Here is a 23,607-nt window from a genome sequence, read left to right on the forward strand (position 1 = left end):
ACTCCTACAAAGGTGACAGGGTTTATGAGGTTTCCTCCTCTGTAAACCTAATACAGACATAAATATCCAGCTACCTTCCTGGACATGTTCACAACTGAGTATCCTATAGCTTCCTCAAACTCAACATTCCCCCACCCCCAGAATGATCTCCTGGTTCTCCAACTTTATAAATGCTCTATTAACCACTGCACAACCAAAGCTAGGAATGTTACCTTTAAGGACTCAATTGGTCTGTGAATTCTCTTATTCCTTAGTACAGCACATAAAACCTGGCATAATCTGGCCATTTCTTAGTTTTCTATTTATTTTCCAATTATTGCCCACAATTAGGTTTGTTATGCTACACAACCCAGTTGAAGAGTAATTCAAATGCCTTCTGCTTTCACACAAATCCTAAAGGTCAGTTTTTATGAAATACCTCCCCAAGCATTTCTTCCTCTATTTCTAACCACTCCGAGAGTACTGCTACATCTTTGGGGCACCTGGGTGGCCATCGGTTAAGCAGCCCACTTGATTTTGCTTCAGGTCAAGGTCTCCAGGTGGTGAGATGGGGCCCTACATCCAGCTACAAGCTCTGTGGGGGGTCTACTTGAGATTCTTTCCCTCTGCCCCTCCCCACTCACACACTCTCAAAAAAAAAAAGTACTGATACATCTACTTAAACGACAGAGTAGGTACTTTTAGGTCATGTTTTCAACAACTAAATCCCACTGGAGTAGGTCTGAGATTGGTACTTCTTGCAGCTGACCCTATTTTTCAATGTCAATTTCCTTACGGTTCTAATAACCAAACTGTGGCCATGAAATATACTTAAGATCTTGTGAAGAAAAACATAACACTGGACCAAGGCTGCATCTGACCTATCCACCTCTTATTGCCTTGAAGCCATGCTTCCCAAATAAGCCCAAATGAGACTGGCAGTACAAACACAAGGCCATTTCTGTGAAACATGGTATTTTTCCTTCCAACAGCAACTTTGGCTTGAAGACCACCATTGGGCTAATCACACCATTCTTAGAACTGCCATATGCTACTCCAAGTATAATTAAAAACTGTAAAAGGGGCTCAGTTTGACCAATCCCCAAGTTTCTTGTTGGTATTTTCAGTGGAGTGTCAAGATTTGGTTAACGAAAGGACTAGCTGGCTGCTGCTGCAACAATCAAGTATCTACAGCCGCCATACTGCAAACTGATACGTTGGTTCAAACTTTATTTCAACAATTCAGACTTGAAATACCCTGCAGCCCTGCTTTAGTTTCATCTTATACTAAAATATCTCAATCCTAGACTTTATAAATTAAAACATGGAATAAAGCTACACTGTCTAGGCAACCTCCCCCTACCCCCTACTCACTAAAAGTACTTTTTCTTGAGGCATGTATTATTTTGGTATTTTCAACTTACACATTATTACCAGTCAAGTGTTATATACTGGCATGCTTTGTCCAGTCACACATCCCAAGGATATCTTATCCTTGCCTTTCTAAACAAGCTGCCAAATACCATCAATATAATCCTCATTTTAACTTCTTCCAACTATCACTTTTAAGTCACAAGTTTCCCAACCAATCTATAACAAGTGCATACACTGCAAGGTAATTAAGGAGGCCATCAAGATAATTTCAAGTTTCTTTCACTGACTCTCAATCTAATGAGGAAGACAGTTACATATGTAACCACAGCACCAAAGCTGAAATAAACATACTGAGTTATAGATCCATTCTGATGTGGAAACATGGGAAAGGGTTATGGTATTATCTGTACTGGCTAATATTTCTGGGTTCTGTCCTTCCTGGAATATGTGGTCTCCATTTGTACAAAAGCTTTTCAGAGAACATGTGCTCCCTCACTTTAAAACTTTCAACATACTCCTTCCCACTGCCTCCCATCAAAGTTTATTTCCCTCCCCCATCACGTAAGGCTTTGTGTTAAGATACTCTATCCTCCCCATCCTCAGTAAAACCCTCCTATTGTCTATATCTCTATAATTGCCATTACATATAGCTCCCTGGCTTCCTGTACTCTGAAAATCCTGGATAATCGCCACCATTTAAATACAGCAACTTGAACTTAGGAAAAAGAAAATGGTAAGCCATTTAACAAAAATACAAGAGAACAAATCTACACCTTTATTTATTTTTCATTAAATTTAAATCCTTGAGGGGTACAGCATCTAGGAAGAAAAAAGAAAACATGGTGTAATTAGATGCATGCTATATACAAATTTGTAAATGTCAGCTGAGTACAACAATATGGATAAATTTCCTCCCACTGTCCCATTACTCATCTCTAAAAGGGATCCAATGACTACTTGTACCCTAGCAGGGAGAAAATTAAGTTCTTAAAGCATCTAGATGAACACACTTCAAGAACCAGTACAGGGAGCACAGAAAATCCATTTAATTTTGCTTCTTCCAAGAACAGAGTAAAACCCTTCTGAAGAAAAATCTCAATGGCTCAGAAGGTTTCAAAAGTACCCTGTGATCCCAAGAATACCGCCCTATCTACTAAAAATGAATACTAAGGGAAAACAGGAGCTATTTTAGAAAAAAACCAGTGTCTGGACCCAAAAGACTGAGCTTAAGTCCTGGGACCCGGAAACATGAGCATCAGTTTTCTTAAACACCTATTCCAACAAGACTGTCACGATGAAGAGATGGGAATATCATGAATTATACCAGAAAAGGTGAATTTTTTCTTTTCTAACAATCACTTCTGTGTCCAGTAAATCTTTGCCAGAAAATTGTTCATTTAAATACTATCCCCCCCTACCCCAAGCTTTAGCAAAATCTGAAATCCAGATACAATCCATTTGAACACTTTGCCTTCACTTTCCTTCTAATGCCAGGAATCTGATATTTCATAATACATCTACACAGCAGCAGATGATTTTGAAGCAGAACTTATGGGTGACATTTTAAAATCACAGTCATCTGTACAGAGGTCAGAGCCCAAACCCGAGCTTAGTTTGACCCCAGAGTGTCATACCGCTCATAACTGTACTTACCACGCGGATTCTGTGGCCAATGGCTTTAGCAGGAAGGTTGCTTCGGAATTTGGCACGAACCATGCCACTGTTTCCATGAGCACGAGTTACTTTTCCCCAGATTACTCTGGTTTTGTTTGGTTTGCCACCAGGAGTCACTGTGTTGCTGGTTTTAAAAGGGGATAGAAGAGATATGAGAACCCAGGCAAGGAGTGTAGTGTGATACAAATTCAAGGTGACTTCTGGATCAGTGGTCACCAACTCACAACTGTAGTTAACCATGAAGTCACCTGAGAAAATAAAAAGTCTGGGGGGGGGGGCATCACTCATTCAACAAATATTTGAGTACCTACGGTATGCCAGACACCTCTATGTATTTTTTATAATTTTCTAAAATACAAAACTGCAGTTTAAAAAACAAATCCCTTTCAGATGACCAAATAGTAAATAAAATATATTAAATGTCAGATGATAAAAGCTGTAATATTTTAAAAAAATACAGAAAGGCAGAAGGTATCATGGAGTGAATCCTAGGTGGGCTAAGAGCAGAAACAGGGAGCCCTGAATGAATAGGGTGTTAAAGCCTCCTTAATGACCTTTGGTTTTACCAAAGATGAGGGAAAGTTGGTATCTGAGCAACGGACAGGTGATCTGAGTTATAATTTTAAAGGATCATCCCTGTTGCAGAAGGAATGGGGAGCAAAGATGAAGGCCATGTCCCCAGAGATTTTAAATGGTTTAATGAGTTTTAAGAATCAAAGATCTAGACACATTTTTATGCATGTATACAACATAATTTCAAGAAAGCAACAAAATGAATTAAAGTACATGAAAAACTGCTCTATAACACCTTAAGAGGAGCATAATATAAGGAATTGGTTCCTTCCTTGAAACAATTAACAGCTGTACTATTTCTAAGTGCAGGATACCTAAATCCAACACTACCCAGACAAGTAGCATCCTTCTATAACCTCCCACAAAGTTCCTTAAAGATCCAAAGTAGAAAACACAACAGTACCAATTACTTTACCAACATCTTTTGATTATTCTTCCCTGAATAGGAAAATGAGACAAATCTCAAAAATTTAAAAGGCATTAATACTATAAACTTACTTCTTTGCTTTGTACACATAAGCACATCTCTTGCCTAGATAGAATTCAGTTTCATCTCGAGCATAAACACCTTCGATTTTAAGAAGAGCTGTGTGCTCCCTCTGGTTCCGGAGACCCCGCTTATAGCCAGCAAAAATGGCCTTGGACCACAGCCTACGACAAGATACATAGTAACCATAAATTGTTAAAAGATCTCGTTTCACTTCACTGGTAAGACCTGACGTGTAATAAACTCTACTCAAAAGTTACCTATACCAAACATCTAATTTTCCCATCAGTTTTAAGCTCACGTTTCTGTTCATGCTTGATAGACAAAAAAATACAAACAAAGCAATTCTATTTAAAACCCGTACCTTCCAGACATTATTTGGCGTTACAGGAGTCCTGTTCCCAGCAGGCCTTAAAACAAACAAAAACAACCAGTTTAAAATCTTGGAACGCACGTTTCCCACCCGGTCCTTTTCGTTTCTTAAACCTGTCAGGCACATTCCTTTTTGCTCTACATTTCAGTGAAGTTAGGAATACGGGGAAACGTAATTATACCATGACATCTACGTGAAGCCCAGTAGGGCAAGACTTCCAATCTCAGAGAAAGCCTGGTAACTGAGCCAACTCCAAAATGAAGACCACAACGAAAGTGTCAAGACTCCACAGTAAAAGAAGCAGCTCCTGGAAACTCCGAAAGGAAGCCCTGAGAAAATTCATACCACGATCAGCAGGAACAAAACGAAGAGCGAAGAATCAGAGAAGCCCACAGAAAGTAAGACTGAAGCATTGAATGGGAAAGCAAATGCCCAGGAAACGGAGATTGTAGACATAGCCAGGTCTGGAGTGGGAGCATAGAAAAAAAGAACTCATCCTAAAGGAGCCACTGCCTCAAATAGGGAACTATATACCGGCAAAATGCATCTATTACTCCGCTAAGGCTCAGGAAGCAACACCGATGACGGGAGCGCCCATTCTCCGGGCGTGCGGGAACCAGCACAATCAGTCCTACATCTCCTCAATCCTGTCCTCCCTGTTGCTGGACTCCATAAAAATCAGTGGCTGGCACAGCCTCCGAGCTGCACCAGTGCCCTGCCGAGGCATACGGTTGAGCTCACCGCACTTACTTGCACCCAAAGTTCAGCAACAAGAATTTCCCTCACCTCCACAGGCTCCAAGATGGCGGAAAAAGAAAGTCGAAGTCCCGCCGCGTGGCCTTGTGGGATAAACCGCTCTCAGCCCCGCCCCCAGTTTAGGCATCTACCGCAACCGCCGGGGGGAGGGGAAAAAAAAAGCCTCAGCTGTTGTCTTAGACCGAAATAAACCACATTCAAGAGCACTCTCACAGTTCTTTCTCTAAGTTCTTTCATCTTTGTGAGCTGTAACGTGTCTTATTTTGAAACAGAGGAAGGCAAGATGGTAGCCAGCTAGAGGAGGAGAAGAAAAGGTCCCTCAACGCTGAGCGTTGTCAGAGAAACCCAGAGCTTGGTTTCTTAAGGTGGAGGATATCTCCCTGCCTCAGGTGTCCCAGATTTGATTCGCCAACAAGGAGGTATCTTTCCCTCCTACTACAGAGGAGTAGGGGGAATGGAGACTCTCGGATCCTGGCGTGGAAGAGAAAGGCCAGGAGCACGAAGGCAGGAGGAGCTCTTCCTTGTCTTTACGTTTTTCCCCCTTACTCCTTTCCTCCTACTCCTTTTTCTCTTTCAAGAAATGACCTAAGTTCTTACCTGCATCCTTTGTTTTGACTCAAGAGTGAGTAGGAGTGCCCTGAAAAGGCCTTATTGCCTTTTAAAGATAACTTATTCCGCTCCCAGACAAACTCGCGGGGCGCTCAGCGCCGTGCCTACACGAAATGGGTCTAAAGTAAATACTTGCAGGTGAAAATGAGGTAGTGGATAACAGAGATTTACATTGCTTAATTATTGCACATTTATTTGGGTTTCTCTCTGGGTTCATTCATTTATTCAGCAGTTTATTTAATAACTACTATGTACCAAGCTTTGTTCTTGGCTGGGAGGACACTGCAGTAAAGGATACCACAGAAGTCTCTGCCCTCATAGAGCTTACATCCTAGTAGGGGGAGCAAGACAATAAACAAGTGAAAGGGCAACCCTTTGGGGTCCCCTCTCTCTTTGGGAGCTTAGTACTATCACTCAATAAACTTTGCTGCCCACCAAAAAAAAAAAAGCAAGTAAAGTATGTGGCACATTAGAAGGTAACATGAGAAAAATTTTCTCTACGGAGAAAAAAAATTAAGCAGGGAGGCCACTGTAAAGTTTTTTACTCTGAGATGAGAAACCATTTGAGGGTTCTGTATGGAGGAGTGATTAAATCTGACTTCAATTTTAGCAGGGTCACTCTTTTAGACTGAAGGGAAGCAAGAACACCAGGGAGATCAATTAGGAGGCTCTTGTAATGAACCTGATAGATGATGGCATGTAGAAAGGGGTGTGAAGTACTGGAATTCTGAATATATTTTAAATGTAACCCTGACAGGATTTGCTGATGGATAAGGAATGGGAGAGAGGAGTAAAGGGTGACTCCAAGTTTTATGAAATATATGTCTATAAATTGTATTTAAAATCCTCTTTTAAATACATCAGGATAGAATGTTTATACTTTATAACCCACTCCTTCTATCCAGTTTTCTCTGTCCCAGAAATACCCTAAAAATCCCACCACTAAATGTACTGGAAATCCAAGTGTAAGTAGTCCTGGGAGGAATAACGCATTAAATGTGAGTTTCCTTTCTTTGTTCTTTCATTCACTCTACAAATACTTTTTTTTTTTAAGATATTTATTTATTTGACAGAGAGAGAGAGACAGCAAGCGAGAGAGGGAACACAAGCAGGGGGAGTGGGAGAGGAAGAAGCAGGCTCCCAGCGGAGCTGGATCCCAGGACTCTGTTATCACTCCCTGAGCCCAAGGCAGACGCTTAATGACTGAGCCACCCAGGTGTCCTCTCTACAAATACTTCTTGAGAACAGTGTCACTATCATGTTCCTGCTTTCATGACAGTTACCAGTTTAGTGGGGGAAAATGGGAACGTTACACATTGTGAAGAGAGCTCTGCAGTGAGTGCAGAGTGCAATGAGTGTTTGAACAGTGGAATCCTGATTCAGCCTGATGAGTCAGGGAAAGTGTCATTTGCAGAAGTGTCATTTAGGGCATTTTTCAAACTGCAGGTGAAGGCCCAATAGTAGATTGTGATTATAATACTTTATAGTATTATAGGCAAAATATGATAGAATCAAAAGTATCAGAGTATCACACATATTAAGGATAAGTTGTTATATGAAACTTGTTTCGGTTATTTGCATATATGTATATTTATATTATGTATGTGTATGCACACTATATATAAAAATCTATGTATATAGTTCATTACATCAGTCAGTGTTTCCCTGGATGGAAACGGTGAAGAGTTCAGAATTTCATGAAGGGTCTGCTTATAAAAGTGTAGGCAGGAGTGAAACTATAAGGGATGACATAGTTAGGGACATGGGACAGAAATAGTTACCCAAACCTCCAAGGGAGAGCAAAGTAGAGAGGATTGCCTGACAGGTGCCATGGCCTTTGATAGAGAAACATATCCAACCAGTGGTGATATGGCAGGGAGGGAGCTGAGAGAATAAACACTTGATCTCACTCCCACACTTACAGAATCTCCTGTTGATGCGCTCCATAGGGGTCAGTCTCTCAGGGCTTAAGAAATGGTGGAGATTGAATTTAGAGCAAAAGACACATACCTAGCTAAATGCCACTGATTTAGGCTGGTACCTGATGGATCAGTGGGACATTACAAGGTAAAGAGTGAGGGGAAGACTGGTTCAAATAGAAGGAATAGCATGTGCAAAGACCCTGAGTTAGAAGGGAGCATGATTCCGTAGAAGAACTGAAAGAAATCCATTGAGTCTGGAGCCATGAGAGCAAGAAAAGGGCAGTGCCAAGTGGATATCTGAAAAGGAGCAGAGCAGGCCAGATCATGCAGGCCTTATGGGCCAAGTTTAGAATTTTAGCTTTTGGCCTAAGGCAATAGGAAACCATGGAAGGGTTCTAAGAAAAGACATGATTAGATTTTCAGTTTTAAAAATTTGATTTTCAATTTTTCATTTAAAAAATAAAACAAGATAAAATCAGAGAGGGAGACAAACTGTAAAAGACTCTTAACCATAGGAAACAAACTGAGGGTTGCTGGAGGGGAGGGGAGTGGAGGGATGGGGTAACTGGGTGATGGACATTAAGGAGGGCATGTGATGTAATGAGCACTGGTATTACATAAGACTGATGAATCACTGAGCCCTACCTCAGAAACCAATAATACATTATATGTTAATTAATTGCATTTAAATTTTAAAAAAGGAAAATACAATTTGGGCTGGATTGAAGAGAAATGAAAATCATTAGTAGTGTAATTTCAGTTTAAACATGCAAAATATTTAAACATAGACTAAAATGAAACATTTGGAAATTTGATTACATATTTTTCCCTTTAAAGGAATAGTTGTTGTTGTTGTTTTAATACTGACTTTTAGAAGAGGATAGCAAGGAAATTGCATATTTGGGGAATGACAGTTTTTCTAAGAATCATGAGAAGCCTAAGGGCCCATTACAAAGTTAGAGCTGGAATACTCTAGATTAAATAATGAGCTGTCTCTTTTAGGTATTGATACACCAGCCATTTCCTTAAAAAACAAACAAACAACAACAAAATTTTATTCTTCCATCTTCTGGACCATAAGAAACTTGCTTTCCGTGAAATGCTATTTGCTGGGCCTTCCTGTTCATTGTCATAGGTAACTCTTGCTCCCTCCTTAGAACTTACCTCCAGATGCTTTACATCCTCACTTATATTTCCATTTGCAAAATAAAAAATAATATATAATCATTCTTTAAAAAGATCATTTCCAATTTGGGGACTATTAGAGTCGTTCAAGCAAGAAACAACTGTCAGGTCCAGCATGGTATTGGGGGACATGGAAATAGAAGATAAAATCCGCAGGACTTTGTGATGGTCTGGATTGGGAAATGCTTGTGTCAAGATGAAGGAGGAATGGGGGCGCCTGGGTGGTTCAATCAATTGAGCCTCTGCCTTTTGGCTCAGGTCATGATCCCAGCCCCACATTGGGCTCCCTGCTCAGCAGGGAGTCTGCTTTTCCCTCTCTCTCTGCCCCTCCCCCTGCTCCTTCTTTCTCTCTCAAATAAATAAAGTCTTAAGAAAAAAAATTTAAAAAGATGAAGGAGGCATGTCTCCCAGATTTCTAGCATTGAGGAATGAGAAGCCAGAACAGCATGCTGGATACTGCATCAGCATAGCCCTGACCTACCTGCATGCAGCACATTTATGTATGCCCCAAGCCCAAAAAAAGGAAAAATAGAGAAACAACAACAACACACCAAAAGAACAAAATCTTATTTACACCATGATACTTCCTCTTAAGACTGTCCTTGTACCAGAGAATTTGGCTAGTTTGGAGTATCTTTTTTTCAATTTACATAAAGATTCTGTTTTATATGTTTTCATTTTTATGTATGAGACTTCTGTTGTATGAGATATATTTGTGTCCCCCTTCTTAGGATCACTTTGTTGTGGACAAAATCATACTGGAAACTTATCATTTATTACTGATTTAGCAAAATTCTCCATGGGGTGTTCTCCTTGTAAAGCTTGTTTAAGCAGAAAGGATTTTGGCTTATGGAGGGGTAACATCTTGATAAGTAGTAGTAAACTGATTTTCAGGAGAAATACAGCTTTTCTAAATACAATCTCCAGTGTTCTTCTAAGTCCAGGTGCAATAAATTTTCTTAACTGGCAGATCAGTGAGGTGGAATGATCAAATTAATATAATTAAAATATAAATTAAATAATTTAGGAATCAGAATAACAGAAAAGTAATTCTATTATATAGATATTGCCAGTTAAAAATCAGAATATAATAAAAATACAAAAACCATGTTGTATGTTAATTTGCCATAAGAAGAGACTCAAAGATTGCATTTATCAATAATTGCTTTTGTCAATAATTAAGCTAACTACTTAATAGTCCTGCATCACATGATGTCAGGGGTTCTTCCATCTCTGGGTCTGCTCTAATAAGCAAAAAGAAGGGATAAGCTGCCACTCTTGTAATTCTTTAATTTTCTGTTATTAAAAGGGTATAGAAGTAATTGTCATTCAACACTCCCTTAAACTAATCTCAATGTTTTCTTCCCATTTTAGGTGATTGCATTTTTTGTGAGATTGTAAATGTACCACGGAAGTTACAATTAATTTAAGAAGAATGGAAGAGTATGTTCAAAATTCCAATTTATTTTGTATACATATTTATTTACTTATCTGTTTATGCCTTATGTTAAATTTATTTATTTATCTATTGCTGTGAATAAATTACCCCAAAGCTTGGTAACTTAAAATATCAACTTTTATTATTTCACATTGTTTCTGTGGGTCAGGAATTTGGGAACAGCTTTGCTGGATGGTTCTGGCCCAGGGTCCGTCATAAGATTGAAGTTGGCCAGGGCTGCAGGCAACTGAAAATTTGGAGCAGGAAGGTCTACTTCCAACATGGCTCATTTACAGAGCTGGGAAGTTAATGCTGGCTGTTGGCAAGAGGCCTTAGTTCCACACCCTCACAAACTTCTCCAAAGAGCTGCTTAAGTGTCCTCATGACAAGGCAGCTGACTTCTTACAGAGTGAGAGATATGAGAGAGAGAGTAAGGCAGAAGCTGCAATGTTTTTTATCACTTAACCTTAGAACCCACAGTATCTTCCTGGTTACATAGATTAGTTGGTTCTATTTATGTGGGGGACACTCTAATAAAGAATACAAGAAGGTGAGAATCATAAAGACCCATTTTGGAGATTGGCTACTACATACTGTTTTTGTTTTTAATATACTTATTTTTTAAGTGAGCTCTGTGCCTAACAAGGGGTTCAAACTCACAACCCCAAGATCAAGAGTCACATGCTCCACTGACTGAGCCAGCCAGGCACTCCTGCCACATTCTGTTTTTCATTAATCATGAGACACTTGATTAGCATTTAGAGATGTTACAGAAAAAAAGTTGGGCTCAAATTCAAATTGTTTTTTTTTAAATATTTTATTTATTTATTTGACGGAGAGAGAGCCAGCCAGCGAGAGAGGGAACACAAGCAGGGGGAGTGAGAGAGGAAGAAGCAGGCTCATAGTGGAGGAGCCTGATGTGGGGCTCGATCCCATAATGCTGGGATTATGCCCTGAGCTGAAGGCAGACACTTAATGACTGAGCCACCCAGGCGCCCCTCAAATTCAAATTGGTTAACCCATAGTATGGGTTACATAGAGTCATTGAACAGTAAGTGGCTTGCCTTTGGTTGGTCAGGATGTCACAGGGAGATATTTAGCAGAACCACATGTCAATTCCTACTCTCATTCTTTATCTTGGTTAAACGACGATATGGACATCATAGGAGCCAATCTATATGCTGCCTATGCTTTTGAGTTGAAGCAATTTTTAAACATATGGTGGCTGACTAATTTTTTCTTTCTTTTTTTTTAGAGGCCAAATAGAAGCCTCAAATCTTCCATCAAAAGTCTGGCATTCTGAGGTGACAGTGTCAGTGACAGGCGAGCCACCCAGTGCTGTAGAAGAAGAAGAAAAAGAAACAGCTGAGGAAGCAGACAGAGAAGTCATCCCTGAAATCACAGAGCCATTCTCCATTCTAGATGTGCTGAGGATTTCCGCAGTTCTGGACGATACCACAGACCAGCTCTCTATTCTAAACTATATCATGCCAGTTCAGTATGAAAGAAGACAAAGTATCAGCATGGTATATACACTCACATTATGTAATTTTTGCTTTCTTTCCTTTTTATTTCTCTATCACTTATAGTACTTATGCTATCAAATTTAATATGGGAAATAGCACCTTTTTATCTCAGATAAAAAGGGCTACAATAATTACCTGAGATATATACTCTGAATTGATGGAGTGAAATAGCTCTAGCTCAAGATACATTTCCAGTCAGAATATTCTTTTCTTCCATGATGTTGGCATTTTTCAAAAAGGCCTATCATAAATCAGTATAAATACAGTATATAGACTGAGAGTAGCCAATTTACTGAATTGCCCCACCTATCTTATATTTCTTAGCTGCTGAAAGCTAACTGAACCCTCCCGGGAGGAAATTCAGTTGGACTTTCTCAATGTTTCTTTATTCTAAAAAGACTTTGTGGCATTGTTGAATATGTTGCAACCTGCTTTTGTGAATATCTAGCCAGGTCATTATGTCAGTCATTACATTTTCAGTGATGTTATAGACTCCTCCTCAAAATGCTATTTGAGTTATCAAAAAACTCAACTTGGTAGTGAGCAAAATCTTTATAAATTCTTAAGTTCTTTTAAATTTTTTTTTGAAGATATATGTATTTATTTGAGAGAGAGAGAGCACATGAGCCGTGGGAGGAGCAAAGGGAAAGGGACAGAGAGAATCCTCAGGCAGATTCCCCACTGAGCTCAGAGACCTACGCAGGCTCCATCCCAGGACCCTGAGATCATGACCTGAGCCAAAACCAAGAGTCTGTCCCTCAACTGACTGAAACACCCAGGCACCCCAAGCTCTCGTAAATTTTAATAACTTAGGTTATAGATATAAAATGAAAAGAACTTATTTATTTGTTTATTTTTAAAGAGAGAGAATGTGAGAGCAAGTGGGGGTGGGGGGTGAGGGGCAGGAGAGGGAGAGGGAGAATCCCGAGCAGGCTCCATTCCCAGCGCAGAGCTGGACATGGGGCTTTATCTCACAACCCTGAGATCATGACTGAGCTGAAATCAAGAATCAGATGCTTAACTGACTGAGCCACCCAGGCGCCCCAGGAAAAAAACTTGTAAGTACAAATACCCATTATTATGTTCAGCAAAATTATATTATATAATTTGTACAACATACATTATTTCTGAATCTCTTAACAAATGAAAATTGCTATATAAACAACAGAGTAAATTGCTTTCTACATCTAACAGAAAAGAAGTTCGTATTTATTGTAACTAGATAATTAAATTTCCCTCCTCATTGCACCTTACCATTTTAAAATTGTTGTTGTTGTTGTTATTATTATTTTTATTATAATTATATGTATAGTCTGGCTTTGTAAAGCTTTTATTAAAGTTTAAAAGTTAAACAAAATTTTAATAGAGGACACTGGATTTGGAGTCAGATCTTTGCAGTTTAGTTGTGTACTACGAGCAGTTCATTTCACTTTCTTGGTCTTTATGTTTTCATTTGTAAAATGTGATGGAGCTTTTTGCGTTTTTTTTTTTTTTAAGATTTTCTTTTTAAGTAACCTCCACACCCAGCATGGGTCTTGAACTCACAACCCCAAGATCAAGAGTCACATGCTTCACTGACTGTGCAAACCAGGGGCTCCTAACGTGTAATGGAGTTTTAACTAAATGATCCATATCATCTCCGCCAATGCTAACATTCTATGAATTTTGGGGTAGTTTTAAAATGACAGTAATGGGTATATCAAGAATTTTATAACAAATTAATTTTTAAATCAATTTATGAAAGGTAAAGAGATTGGAAACCCAAGAACTAAGCCTTTCAATGCATTTAAAATAAAAGTCTAATTCATACATTAATCTAGTTAATAAATAGTAAAGAAGAGCTTAGGGATTCCTTCCTATTTATTGTCTCCTTCAGTAAGAATAAAAAATAAAAAGGTATTTAGTTAATAAGATAAAGTCTTATGATACTTATCAATGATACTTACTGTGTCAGGCTAAAAAAGGGTAATTTGCCTTCATAGAAACTCAAGAGAGGATGAAAAACCCAAATTTATAAACAATTCAGTAGTGGTCACCACTTCAATAAATTAAAGAAGAAAACTTTTGCACTATTTTATTCTGGTTTATGATAGTGATCTTCACCCACAAGATTTTCTGACTTAACAGAGGCCCTGCTTATGATTTCACAGTAGTATATATACTAAAGGCTTACACTCTTATCTTTTTTTTTTACCCCCTTTCCACTCTTGATTAATAGAAGCTTAACAGCTCTTTCCTCGATATAAATTAGTTCCACAACTTTACAAAATTGCGAGCCTTTTAAAATAATTTTTTGTTTTCTTACTTCATAATACTAGTGGTTATAACTTACAAATTTTAGAATGCCATTGCTCTCTAAGGGCATGGGATATATATCTTAAATCCTTAGTATGTATGTGGATGTTTTCTTTCTCCAAAGGCTTCATTCATATTGTTTAGCCTTAGAACAACCTTGGGATGAAAGGTTAGTTAGCGTTATCCCTCCTTTATAGCTATTTTTATAGCTAAGGACATCTCCAAATAGATTTTCATTGGTAAAATCATGGAATAGAATGATTAAAAATATACTAATGTACCAGATTCCACCAGAAGTGGGAGCAGTTGGGCCAAAATTTGGGAAGAGCTCCCCTGCAGAGATACTGTTTCTTTTAATTTTTCCCTTAGGGTCTAATACCCTATTAGACCTTGTACGTAGTGTGTGCTACATAAAAATATTTTTTAGTGAGGGACGCCTGGGTGGCGCGGTTGTTAGGCGTCTGCCTTTGGCTCAGGGCGTGATCCCGGCGTTCTGGGATCGAGCCCTGCATCAGGCTCTTCTGCTGGGAGGCTGCTTCTTCCTCTCCCACTCCCCTTGCTTGTGTTCCCTTTCTCGCTGGCTGTCTCTCTCTCTGTCAAATAAATAAATAAAATCTTTAAAAAAAAATATATATATATATATAGTTAGTGAATGGACTAAAACATTTAGCTAGTTCCTTTAAGTTCTCTCTTTAAAAAATTCATTTTATTTGTAGTAATCAGTAAATCAGGCTGCTTGACACAGTTGCCTCCTTTTCCAGATGCCCAAGCATAAAGGTAGAGGAAAAATAGGGAAAAAGAAGGAGCTTCCTAGGCCTTACACTTTCCCCTTTCCTATCTAGGTGAGATCTAAAATAATAACCATCCTTAAGGTTTTCCTTAAGTCCAGGTAAGTTTCAGTTTAACTGTTGAAAATGCTACTTTTCTGTTTTCTTTGTAGCCAGTCAAATTAATTTTAATTTAAAGGAACATTTTAAAATTTAATTCTTTTTTTTTTTAAGATTTTATTTATTTATTTGAGAGAGAGAGGGAGCACAAGATGGGGGAGGGTTAGAGGGAGAAGCAGACTCCCCACTGAGCAGGGAGCCTGATGCAGGACTTGGTCCTGGGACTCCAGGATCATGACCTGAGCCGAAGGCAGTCACTTAACCGACTGAGCCACCCAGGCGCCCCTTAAAATTTAATTCTTAATTAAGGCAGCATTTTGTTTTGTTCTTGCCTGCAAATGTTTTCCTCAGATCTGAATCTTTGCTTATTGTTGATGTAAAGAAAAATGCAGTTGAGTCTGTGTTTATTAACCATTCATGGATCATTTTTTAACGTTTCTGGGCTAGTTGAAGTTAGCTAAGGAGGACCTAGGCTTTATGTATCAATATGCAGATAAACCTATAATCCCTATTTTACCAATGGGAAAATGGAGGCATAGAGATATTAAACAGTTGTCTAAGTCAATATGGTTTAGTAAGAAAGAAAGCCAGGATTTAAATAAGGAAGTTTGGTTTCAGAGTCCATAGGTATAATCACTAAAAGCTGAAGCTTTTAGCAACAGATTAAATAGGAATTATCAATTAAAAGACATATGCTATTCCTCGGGTTGATGCCTACCCCTTAGTGTTCAAGTCTGGGTCTGAAAAATGAATTATTTTGGCTTTTCCCCAATGACCTTTGAAATGTATACCACACCACTAATTTTACCAAATTATGCTCTTTGCTATGATATTCCTTTCATTCTTTATATTTCATATTCATGTGTTCAATGAACATTTGAGTTTTCTATGCCCTAGACATTATTCTAAGCAATGAGGCTATAAAGATGGCTGCATTTATTATGCAGTCTTGTTCCAAAAAGAATTTGAGGTGAACCAAGATCTCTAAGACGCTGTCCCTTCCCTCACAGAATTTACAGTCTAATGGAGACATTTATAGAAATAATTTCACTGTGGTAAATATCTGCTAATAGAGACATTTCACAAAGAACTTTACCTTTAATCTTAGTCTTAATGTTTCCCCGGTGGTAAGCTGAGGAAAGAAGATGAAAGGAATGTTGTCTAAAGGCAGGAAGGAACAAAATAGCAGGACGTGATTTATGTGGCTGAAGAAAAGGGTAGTTTTCTTGTGTGTTGAATATAAGTGGCAGAAGGTGAGGTTGAAAAATGTAGGCAGAAGCCCTGGTGTAGCATTGTTTCTTTACTCTTTTAAAATCTGTCTTACATAAAACATCATTTCTTGTTTTTAGAAGAAAAATAAGAGCTTAGAAAAACTTTCAGAGACCTCAAGAATCTCAAAAATATCCAGTCCATTCTTACCTAAAGAAGAAACCAAGTTGCCAGAAATCCAAAAAGAAAGCCAATATACCGACGAGTTTAACAAAATGCAAGATCTTGTCTTCAAAACGCCTACAAGACAGACCATAATGTCTACGGAAATACTGAAGAAAATTCAGATGGATAGGTAAAGAAGGAGATCATATTCGGAAATGTAATAGTATATTCATGATGGATGAAAAATGGGTGCAAGGGTGGCTGAGTGCTGTCTTCTCTTAGGGATTGGTCATTAGATGCAAAGGTACCGCTGATAGTAGGATTAGCTAAGACTGCCTAGAGGAAGTGTGGTACATTTGCAAGTATGGTGGCTGTATGATCATGGGCAAGTTGTTGAGCCTTTGTTTCCAGTTTTTACAAGTGAAAATAATTTTGGCAACTTTGCAACATCAGTGTGAGGATTAGAAACAAGGCTGCAGCCAAGTGCTTGGCACAAATTGGTAGCTGTTCTGATGCTTTATCCATGAGTAAGAGACACCATCCAAGTAGCCAACTTTTAAACTGAGTTTTAATCCTGAGAATTTCTTAAAGGCAGTCTCGGCTTCCATCGTCTTATTATTCAGTTTTTTGTCAGGCTTGCTGACAAGGAAGCCTGATAAGTTTAAAAGACGATGTAATGTTATGGTAAGAATTGGTAAATGAATATTTATAGAAATTACCCGGGGCCACTAGCCATATCCAGCCTGTAGTCTGTTTTTGAAAATAAATTTTATTACAATACAGCATGGCCCGTTTGTTTACATATTGTTTCTTGCTGCTTTCCTGAGTAGCAAAGCTGAGTCGTTGCAACAGAGAATTTGTGGCCTGCAAAGCCAAAAATACTTATCATTTCCCCCTTTATAGGAAAAGTTTGCCAACCCCTGCATCAGAGGGGTAATGTTTCTTGTGAAATCAGTCTGGGTCAGATTTGTATACATGACAGAAAGGTGTCCTGCTTATAAACACCAATCTAGTTAATGTCTTTTTCATTCTCTGTGAGATGGCTCATATCTTTTCAATTGTTTTTTTTTACTTTGGTGTACTTAACTTTTTTCTTAATATAGTTATTGAATCTTTCTGTTTGAACTATTGCCAATAAATTATTATGTAAAATAGTGTAATTCTTAGTGACTCTATATGAAAACATTAAATAGTTTTTAAAATTCTGTACCTATGAGGATATTATAAAAAGTAATGGATGGGGCAGTTAGGTAGCTCAGTTGGTTAAGCATCTGCCTTTGGCTCAGGTCATGATCCCAGGGTCCTGGGACTGAGCCCTGAGTGGGGCTCCCTGCTCAGCAGGGAGCCTGCTTCTCCCTCTCCCTCTGCTGCTCCCCCTGCTTGTGCTCTCTTGCTCTCTCTCTCAAATAAATAAATACAAATCTTTAAAAAATAAAATAAAAAGCAACAGACAGTCAGGAAGCCTGGATTATATAGTTCTACCTTTTTCTCAATTTAGTTATGTGACCTTGGGCAAGTCATTTAACCTTCCTGAGCCTGGGTTACTCATCTCTAAAATGTGAGTGGTTTATTAGCTCTTTTATTTTTTTTAAGATTTTATTTGTTTATGGGGGGGGGAGTGGCAGAAGGAGAAGCAGACTTCCCACTGAGCAGGGAGCCTGATGCAGGGCTCCATCCCAGGACCCTGAGATCATGACCGGAGCTGAAGGCAGATGCTTAACCAACTGAGCCACCCAGGTACCCCATTAGCTCTTTAAAAAAATTTTTTTTAATGATTTAACTTTTGCAAAATTATGAAATATTTTTAAAATGCAGAAAAATGAATGAAATAATGAATACTTCTGTGTGGAACCACCAAATCTTAACATTTTACCATGATTACTTTAGAGGTTTTTTTTTAAATAAAATATTTAAGATACAATTGGAGCCTCTGATGCTAGCTCCCTCACTCTTACCCCAAAAACAAACTCTCTTCTGAATTGGTGTTATTTTCTTACATTCTCTTGTGATACTTTTGTTAGGTATGTATGTGTTTTATTTAAACAATACAGTTTTATATGTTTTTAAATATTATATACATAATATCATACTGTACATTCAATGTTTGTTAGTTCTTGGTATGTAAACTTTGTTAGGTTAAGGAAGTTCTCTTTTATTTCTAGTTTGCTTAGAGTTTTTGTTGTTTATTTTCAAATGAGTGGATATTGAATTTTGCCAAATGTCTTTTCTGCATCTGTTGTGATGGCCATATGGTTTTTCCCCTTTGCTTTTGTTTATATGTTGAATACTATTAATAGACTTTCTAATGCTAAACTATTCTTGCATTCCAGGAGTCATTCCAACTTAGTTATGATTTTCATCCTGCGTCTTAACCTGTGTGACTTCTGTAGCCCTTTGTAAATGTAAGAAAATATACCTTATTAACTCATCCTTTTTGTGTCTCCATACAGGCAATTTTTCAGTGATATAATTACAAATACCATGCAGGAGTTGGAAGAGTCAGGCACTTTCACCAGTCTCCTGAAAGCCCTGGGCAAAGAGAGGGAAAACAAAATGCATTTCTATGATATCATTGCCAGGTGCGAGTAATATTAGGTTTATTTGCTGTGTTGTATTTTTTTTGTAAGATTTTTATTTATTTGAGAGGGAGAGTGAGCAAGAGATTGAGAGAGAGAGTGAGAGAGCAAGCAAGCGAGAGAGTGTGCACACAAGCAGGGGTGGGGCAGTGGGAGAAGCAGACTCCTCTTTGAGCAGGGAGCCAACGTGGGGCTCACCCCTAGGACTCCGGGATCATGATCTGAGCTGAAGGCAGACCCAGGCGCCCCTGCTGTGTGGTATTTTAAAGTGCCATAAAACTTTTACCAGAAGTTCTTGATTTCTAAAGCAAATCAAATTTGTGCTTCCCAGGGAAGATAAATAGACCTCAGAAATTTAGGTGCTAATCCTAGTTCTGCTGGGACAATAATTAAGATTTCTGGGCTTCAGTTATGTGTATCTACAATATGTCAAGAATATTCTTCCTATTGTACAGTAATCTTTCTTTTTTTTAATGTCAATTCCGGTTAGTTAACATACAGTGTGATATCAGTTTCAGGTATACAATACAGTGATTCAGCACTTCTCTATAACACCCGGTGGTCATCACAAGTGCACTCCTTAATCCTCATCATCTGTTTAACCCATACCTGTCCTGCTCTGGTAACCATGAGTTTGTTCTCTTTAGTTAAGAGTCTGTGTCTTAGTCTCTCTCTTTTTTTTTTCTTTTGCTTGCTTGTTTTATTTCTTAAATTCCGCATATGAATGAATGAAATATGGTATTTGTCTTTCTCTGACTGACTTATTTTGCTTAGCATAATATTGTCTAGCTCCATCCATGTTGCAAATGCCAAGATTTCATTCTTTTTTATGGCCGAATAATAGTCCATTGTGTATATAACATCTTCTTTATCCATTCTTCAATCGATGGATACTTGGGCTGCTTCCATATCTTGGCTATTGTAAATAATGTTGCTATAAACATAGAGGTGCATGTATCCCTCTGAATTAGTGTTTTTGTGTTCTTAGGGTAAAAACCTAGTAGTGCAATTCCTAGATCATAGGGTAGTTCTATTTTTAACTTTTTGAGGAACCTCCATATTGTTTTCTACAGTAGCTGCATCAGTTTACATTCCCACCAAGAGTGCAAATGGTTCCTTTTTTCTCCACATCCTCAACCAACACCTGTTGTTTCTTGTGTTGTTGATTTTAGCCATTCTGTCAGGTGTGAAGTGATACCTCATTGTAGTTTTGATTTGCATTTCGCGGATGGTAAGTTTTGATGAACATCTTTTCATGTGTCTGTTGGCCGTCTGTATGTCTTTGGAGAAATGTCTGTTCATGTCTTCTGCCCATTTTTTAACTGGATTATTTTGGGTTTTGAGTTTTAGAAGTTCTTTATTTTGGGTACCAACCTTTTATCAGATATGTCATTTGCAGATATCTTCTCCCATTCTGTAGGTTGCCTTTTAGTTTTCTTGATTGTTTCCTTCACTGTGAAGTAGCTTTTTTTTTTTTTTAATGCCGTCCCAATAGTTTATTTTTGGTTTTGTTTCCCTTGCCTCAGGGGACCTATCTAGAAAAAGTTGCCACAGCCATTGTCAAAGAAGTTACTGCCTATGCTTTCTTCCAGGATTTTTATGATTTCAGGCCTTATATTTAGGTCTTTAATCCATTTTGAATTTATTTTTATTGATGGTGTAAGAAAGCGGTCCAGTTTCTTCCTTCTGCACATTACTGTCCAGTTTTCCCAACATTTGTTGAAGAAATTTTTTCCCATTGGGTATTCTTTCCTGCTTTGTCGAAGATTGATTGACCATATAATTATGGATTTATTTCTGGATTTTCTGTTCTGTTCCATTGATCTATGTGTCCGTTTTTGTGCCAGTACCATACTATTTTGATCACTACAGCTCTGTCATGATTCCAGCTTTGCTTTTCTTTTTCAAGATTGCTGTGGCTATTTGGGGACTTGTGTGATTCCATACAAATTTTGGGATTATTTGTTCTAGTTCTATAAAAAATGCTGTTGGTATTTTGATAAGGATTGCATTAAATATGTAGATTGCTTTGGGTAGTAGAGACATTTTCACAAGATTTGTTCTTCCAATCCATGAGCATGGAATGTCTATTTCTTGTTATTGTCTTCAATTTCCTTCTTCAGTGTTTTATAGTTTTCAGAGTACAGGTCTTTCATCTCTTTTGTTAGGTTTATTCCTAGGTCTGTTATTTTTGGTGCAATTGTAAATGGGATTGTTTTCTTAATTTCTGTTTCTGTTACTTCATTATTGGTGTCTAGAAATGCAGTAGATTTCTGTGCACTGATTTTGTATTCTGCAACTTCACTGAATTTGCTTAGCAATTTTAGCAGTTTTTTGGTGGAATCTTTGGGTTTGAGATATATATATATGTATGGTATCATGTCATCTGCAAATTGTGGAAGTTTTACTTCTTCCTTACTGATTTGGATACCTTTACAGTAATCTTTCTTAAGACTGAATTCACTGAAAATCCCTGATAGCAGGTGATAATAAAAAGCATGCCAAGGGAAGTTTTCTTTTCCAGAGCCTTTCAACTAATTCCAAAGATTTTCATACTCTAAGAAATCGAACACAATCAAATGATGTGGGGACCAAGATAAAATTTTTTTATATGAACCCTGAATACTCAAATGAGCATGTTTATCTTGTTTGCACAGGAATTGTTTTTCCTTGAGTTATTTTCTCTTCCTTTGTCCCTTAGAATTGGTAATAAATTCTGTACTAGGGATATTTTGATGGTTAGATTGATTAATACATGTAAAGCATTTAGGATAGTTCCTGGCACCTAGTGTCTAATAATAATAATAGCTACTATTATAGATTTAACATTGTGAGCACATTTTGTTACTTAGTAATTTCAAAAAAAGCTAATCAAGTAAGAAAAATAAAAAAGAAATATATGTACCACTATTTGGAAGGCAGAAAATAATGTAGACAGTTTTCCAATGATTTATTTTACATGTCATTATGTATGACAATTTCTTCTTTTAATTTTTCTTCTAATTAGATAGGCATCAATTTAGACTTATTTAAGTTGGAAAATTATATCTAGATTTGGACAAATCAGTAACAAATTGTTTAGTATTTTAACTATTGTGTAATTGGCACTTTTAAAATCACATACCTAGTGTTAGATATAAGACAGACAAGATTGTCTGTTTAGTTCCTGAATAAGAGCTTTATGAGATAGAATGTGTATACTGTTAAAGAAATTATTCAGACCTGTTAAAATGGTAAGGAAGGCTTTATTCAGGACTGCTGTAATAGGGAGAGAGATTAGGCTCAATTCTGAATGTAGTAAAGGCAGCTGAGGATTTCTAGCCAGTGAGAACAGTGAGAGGGTCAGTGGATGGAAAATTACTAAGAGACATAAGGAGTGGAGGATTCTTTGTAAACAAATTTAACAGGATTCTTGCTGAAAGCAGACCAAAGGCTTAGACATCAAGGATGGGGAATGAGGAATTTGGTCAGATATCCAGGGTGATCAGATGTCAAGGGTGGGAGATTCTCTCTAAACTGACTTAATAGAAGTCTTGCTAAACTGGGCTATGCAGGCTGAAGGCAGGGACAGAGGCCAAGGTCATGCCTAGTAGGGGAAGGCGGCTCAGAGGAGCCTGATTAGTTTGGTCAAGGAGAGAGTCTTTGTCAATGCCATAGCATTCATTCTTTTAAAGTGTACAATTTGGTGGGTTTTGGTATATTCACAGTTGTGTAATCATTACTACTATCTACTTCCAGAACATTCTCATTATTTCAAAAAAAGAAAGCCTATACTCATCAGTATTCACTCTCCATCCATCTCTTCTCAGCTCCTCTATTTAGTTTTAAATGAGGATTCTCTTGGTGGTAATGATCTTCACTAACAATAAAGTCTTACAAAATAATAAGAAAAATACCAGTATGTGAATAGAAAAATGGGTAAAAGATAAGTGTGATGAGTGAGTCTTGGGGAAAGCCCCAACATAGGGCCTGCCATGAAATGATTTTTCCTTCGCCCAGGAGCAGAGGGTGCGAAGGACATGCTTCAAGTATGCATTCTACCTGTGAGATGTGTACATATCTGCCCCTGAGTAAGAATTAATAACATGTAAAAATCCTCTGCTTAAGCCCCGTTTGGTTAAGAATCATTCTCACTTTTTTTTTTTTTTAAGTCATCTCTATATCCAACGTGGGTCTCAAACTCACAACCTTGAGATCAAGAGTGGTATGCTCTTCTGACTGAGCCAGCCAGCCACCCCTCGGTTATTTTTTAATGTATCCCACTTCAGTATTATTCAGGGGTGACAGATCATGTTGTTTTTCAAAGCAAAAGAAAGGAGAAAATTTGTCAGGTTTTAAGGCTTTTGAGGTTTTGGTCAGAAGTTCAAGCTGTATGAGGTATTAATTTCATCATGGTCACTCAGTCTCTACTCTAGAAAGGCAAACAAAAGGAGCCGGAACAGCCCCTCCCCTTGCTGAAGCCGTAACCTGGATGCTCCTTATTGGAACTCATCTGTAGAATGTAGGTCACTAATAATGTGCAAACGACACCAGCATTATTCCCATTTGTGGTAGAAAGGTGTACATAACTTAAATACCA

General features: G+C 38.0%; 2 protein-coding genes across 4 annotated transcripts; one reads left to right on the top strand and one right to left on the bottom strand.

Annotated features, from left to right (window-relative positions):
• Window positions 1-2,119: 2,119 nt before the first annotated feature.
• Window positions 2,120-5,341, bottom strand: RPL35A (ribosomal protein L35a). Of its 3 annotated transcripts, none has more exons than XM_011221732.3 (5): window positions 5,247-5,341; window positions 4,452-4,497; window positions 4,099-4,251; window positions 3,007-3,151; window positions 2,120-2,172 (listed from the first exon to the last, which is right to left on the bottom strand). In XM_011221732.3, the coding sequence occupies exons 2-5, from the start codon at window positions 4,460-4,462 to the stop codon at window positions 2,149-2,151; spliced, it is 333 nt and encodes a 110-aa protein (XP_011220034.1). In that variant the 5' UTR covers window positions 4,463-4,497; window positions 5,247-5,341; the 3' UTR covers window positions 2,120-2,148.
• A 972-nt stretch (window positions 5,342-6,313) lies between these two features.
• On the top strand, window positions 6,314-19,041 carry IQCG (IQ motif containing G). The gene is made up of 6 exons (XM_034670838.1): window positions 6,314-6,823; window positions 8,750-8,882; window positions 10,307-10,375; window positions 11,626-11,896; window positions 16,428-16,642; window positions 18,903-19,041. Exons 3-6 carry the CDS (start codon window positions 10,368-10,370, stop codon window positions 19,039-19,041), a joined length of 633 nt encoding a protein of 210 aa, XP_034526729.1. The 5' UTR covers window positions 6,314-6,823; window positions 8,750-8,882; window positions 10,307-10,367.
• The last annotated feature ends 4,566 nt before the right edge of the window (window positions 19,042-23,607 follow it).

This window comes from Ailuropoda melanoleuca, chromosome 1 (assembly GCF_002007445.2).
Source record: "Ailuropoda melanoleuca isolate Jingjing chromosome 1, ASM200744v2, whole genome shotgun sequence".
NCBI classification, from domain to species: Eukaryota; Metazoa; Chordata; class Mammalia; order Carnivora; family Ursidae; genus Ailuropoda; species Ailuropoda melanoleuca.

Coding starts and splice junctions, on each gene's coding strand:
- IQCG (XM_034670838.1), top strand. Junction 11,897..16,427: donor GAAGACAAAGTATCAGCATG/GTATATACACTC, acceptor TCTTGTTTTTAG/AAGAAAAATAAGAGCTTAGA. Junction 16,643..18,902: donor AAGAAAATTCAGATGGATAG/GTAAAGAAGGAG, acceptor GTCTCCATACAG/GCAATTTTTCAGTGATATAA.
- RPL35A (XM_011221732.3), bottom strand. Junction 3,152..4,098: donor TATGTGTACAAAGCAAAGAA/GTAAGTTTATAG, acceptor TTTTAAAACCAG/CAACACAGTGACTCCTGGTG. Junction 2,173..3,006: donor TTGGCCACAGAATCCGCGTG/GTAAGTACAGTT, acceptor TTTTCTTCCTAG/ATGCTGTACCCCTCAAGGAT.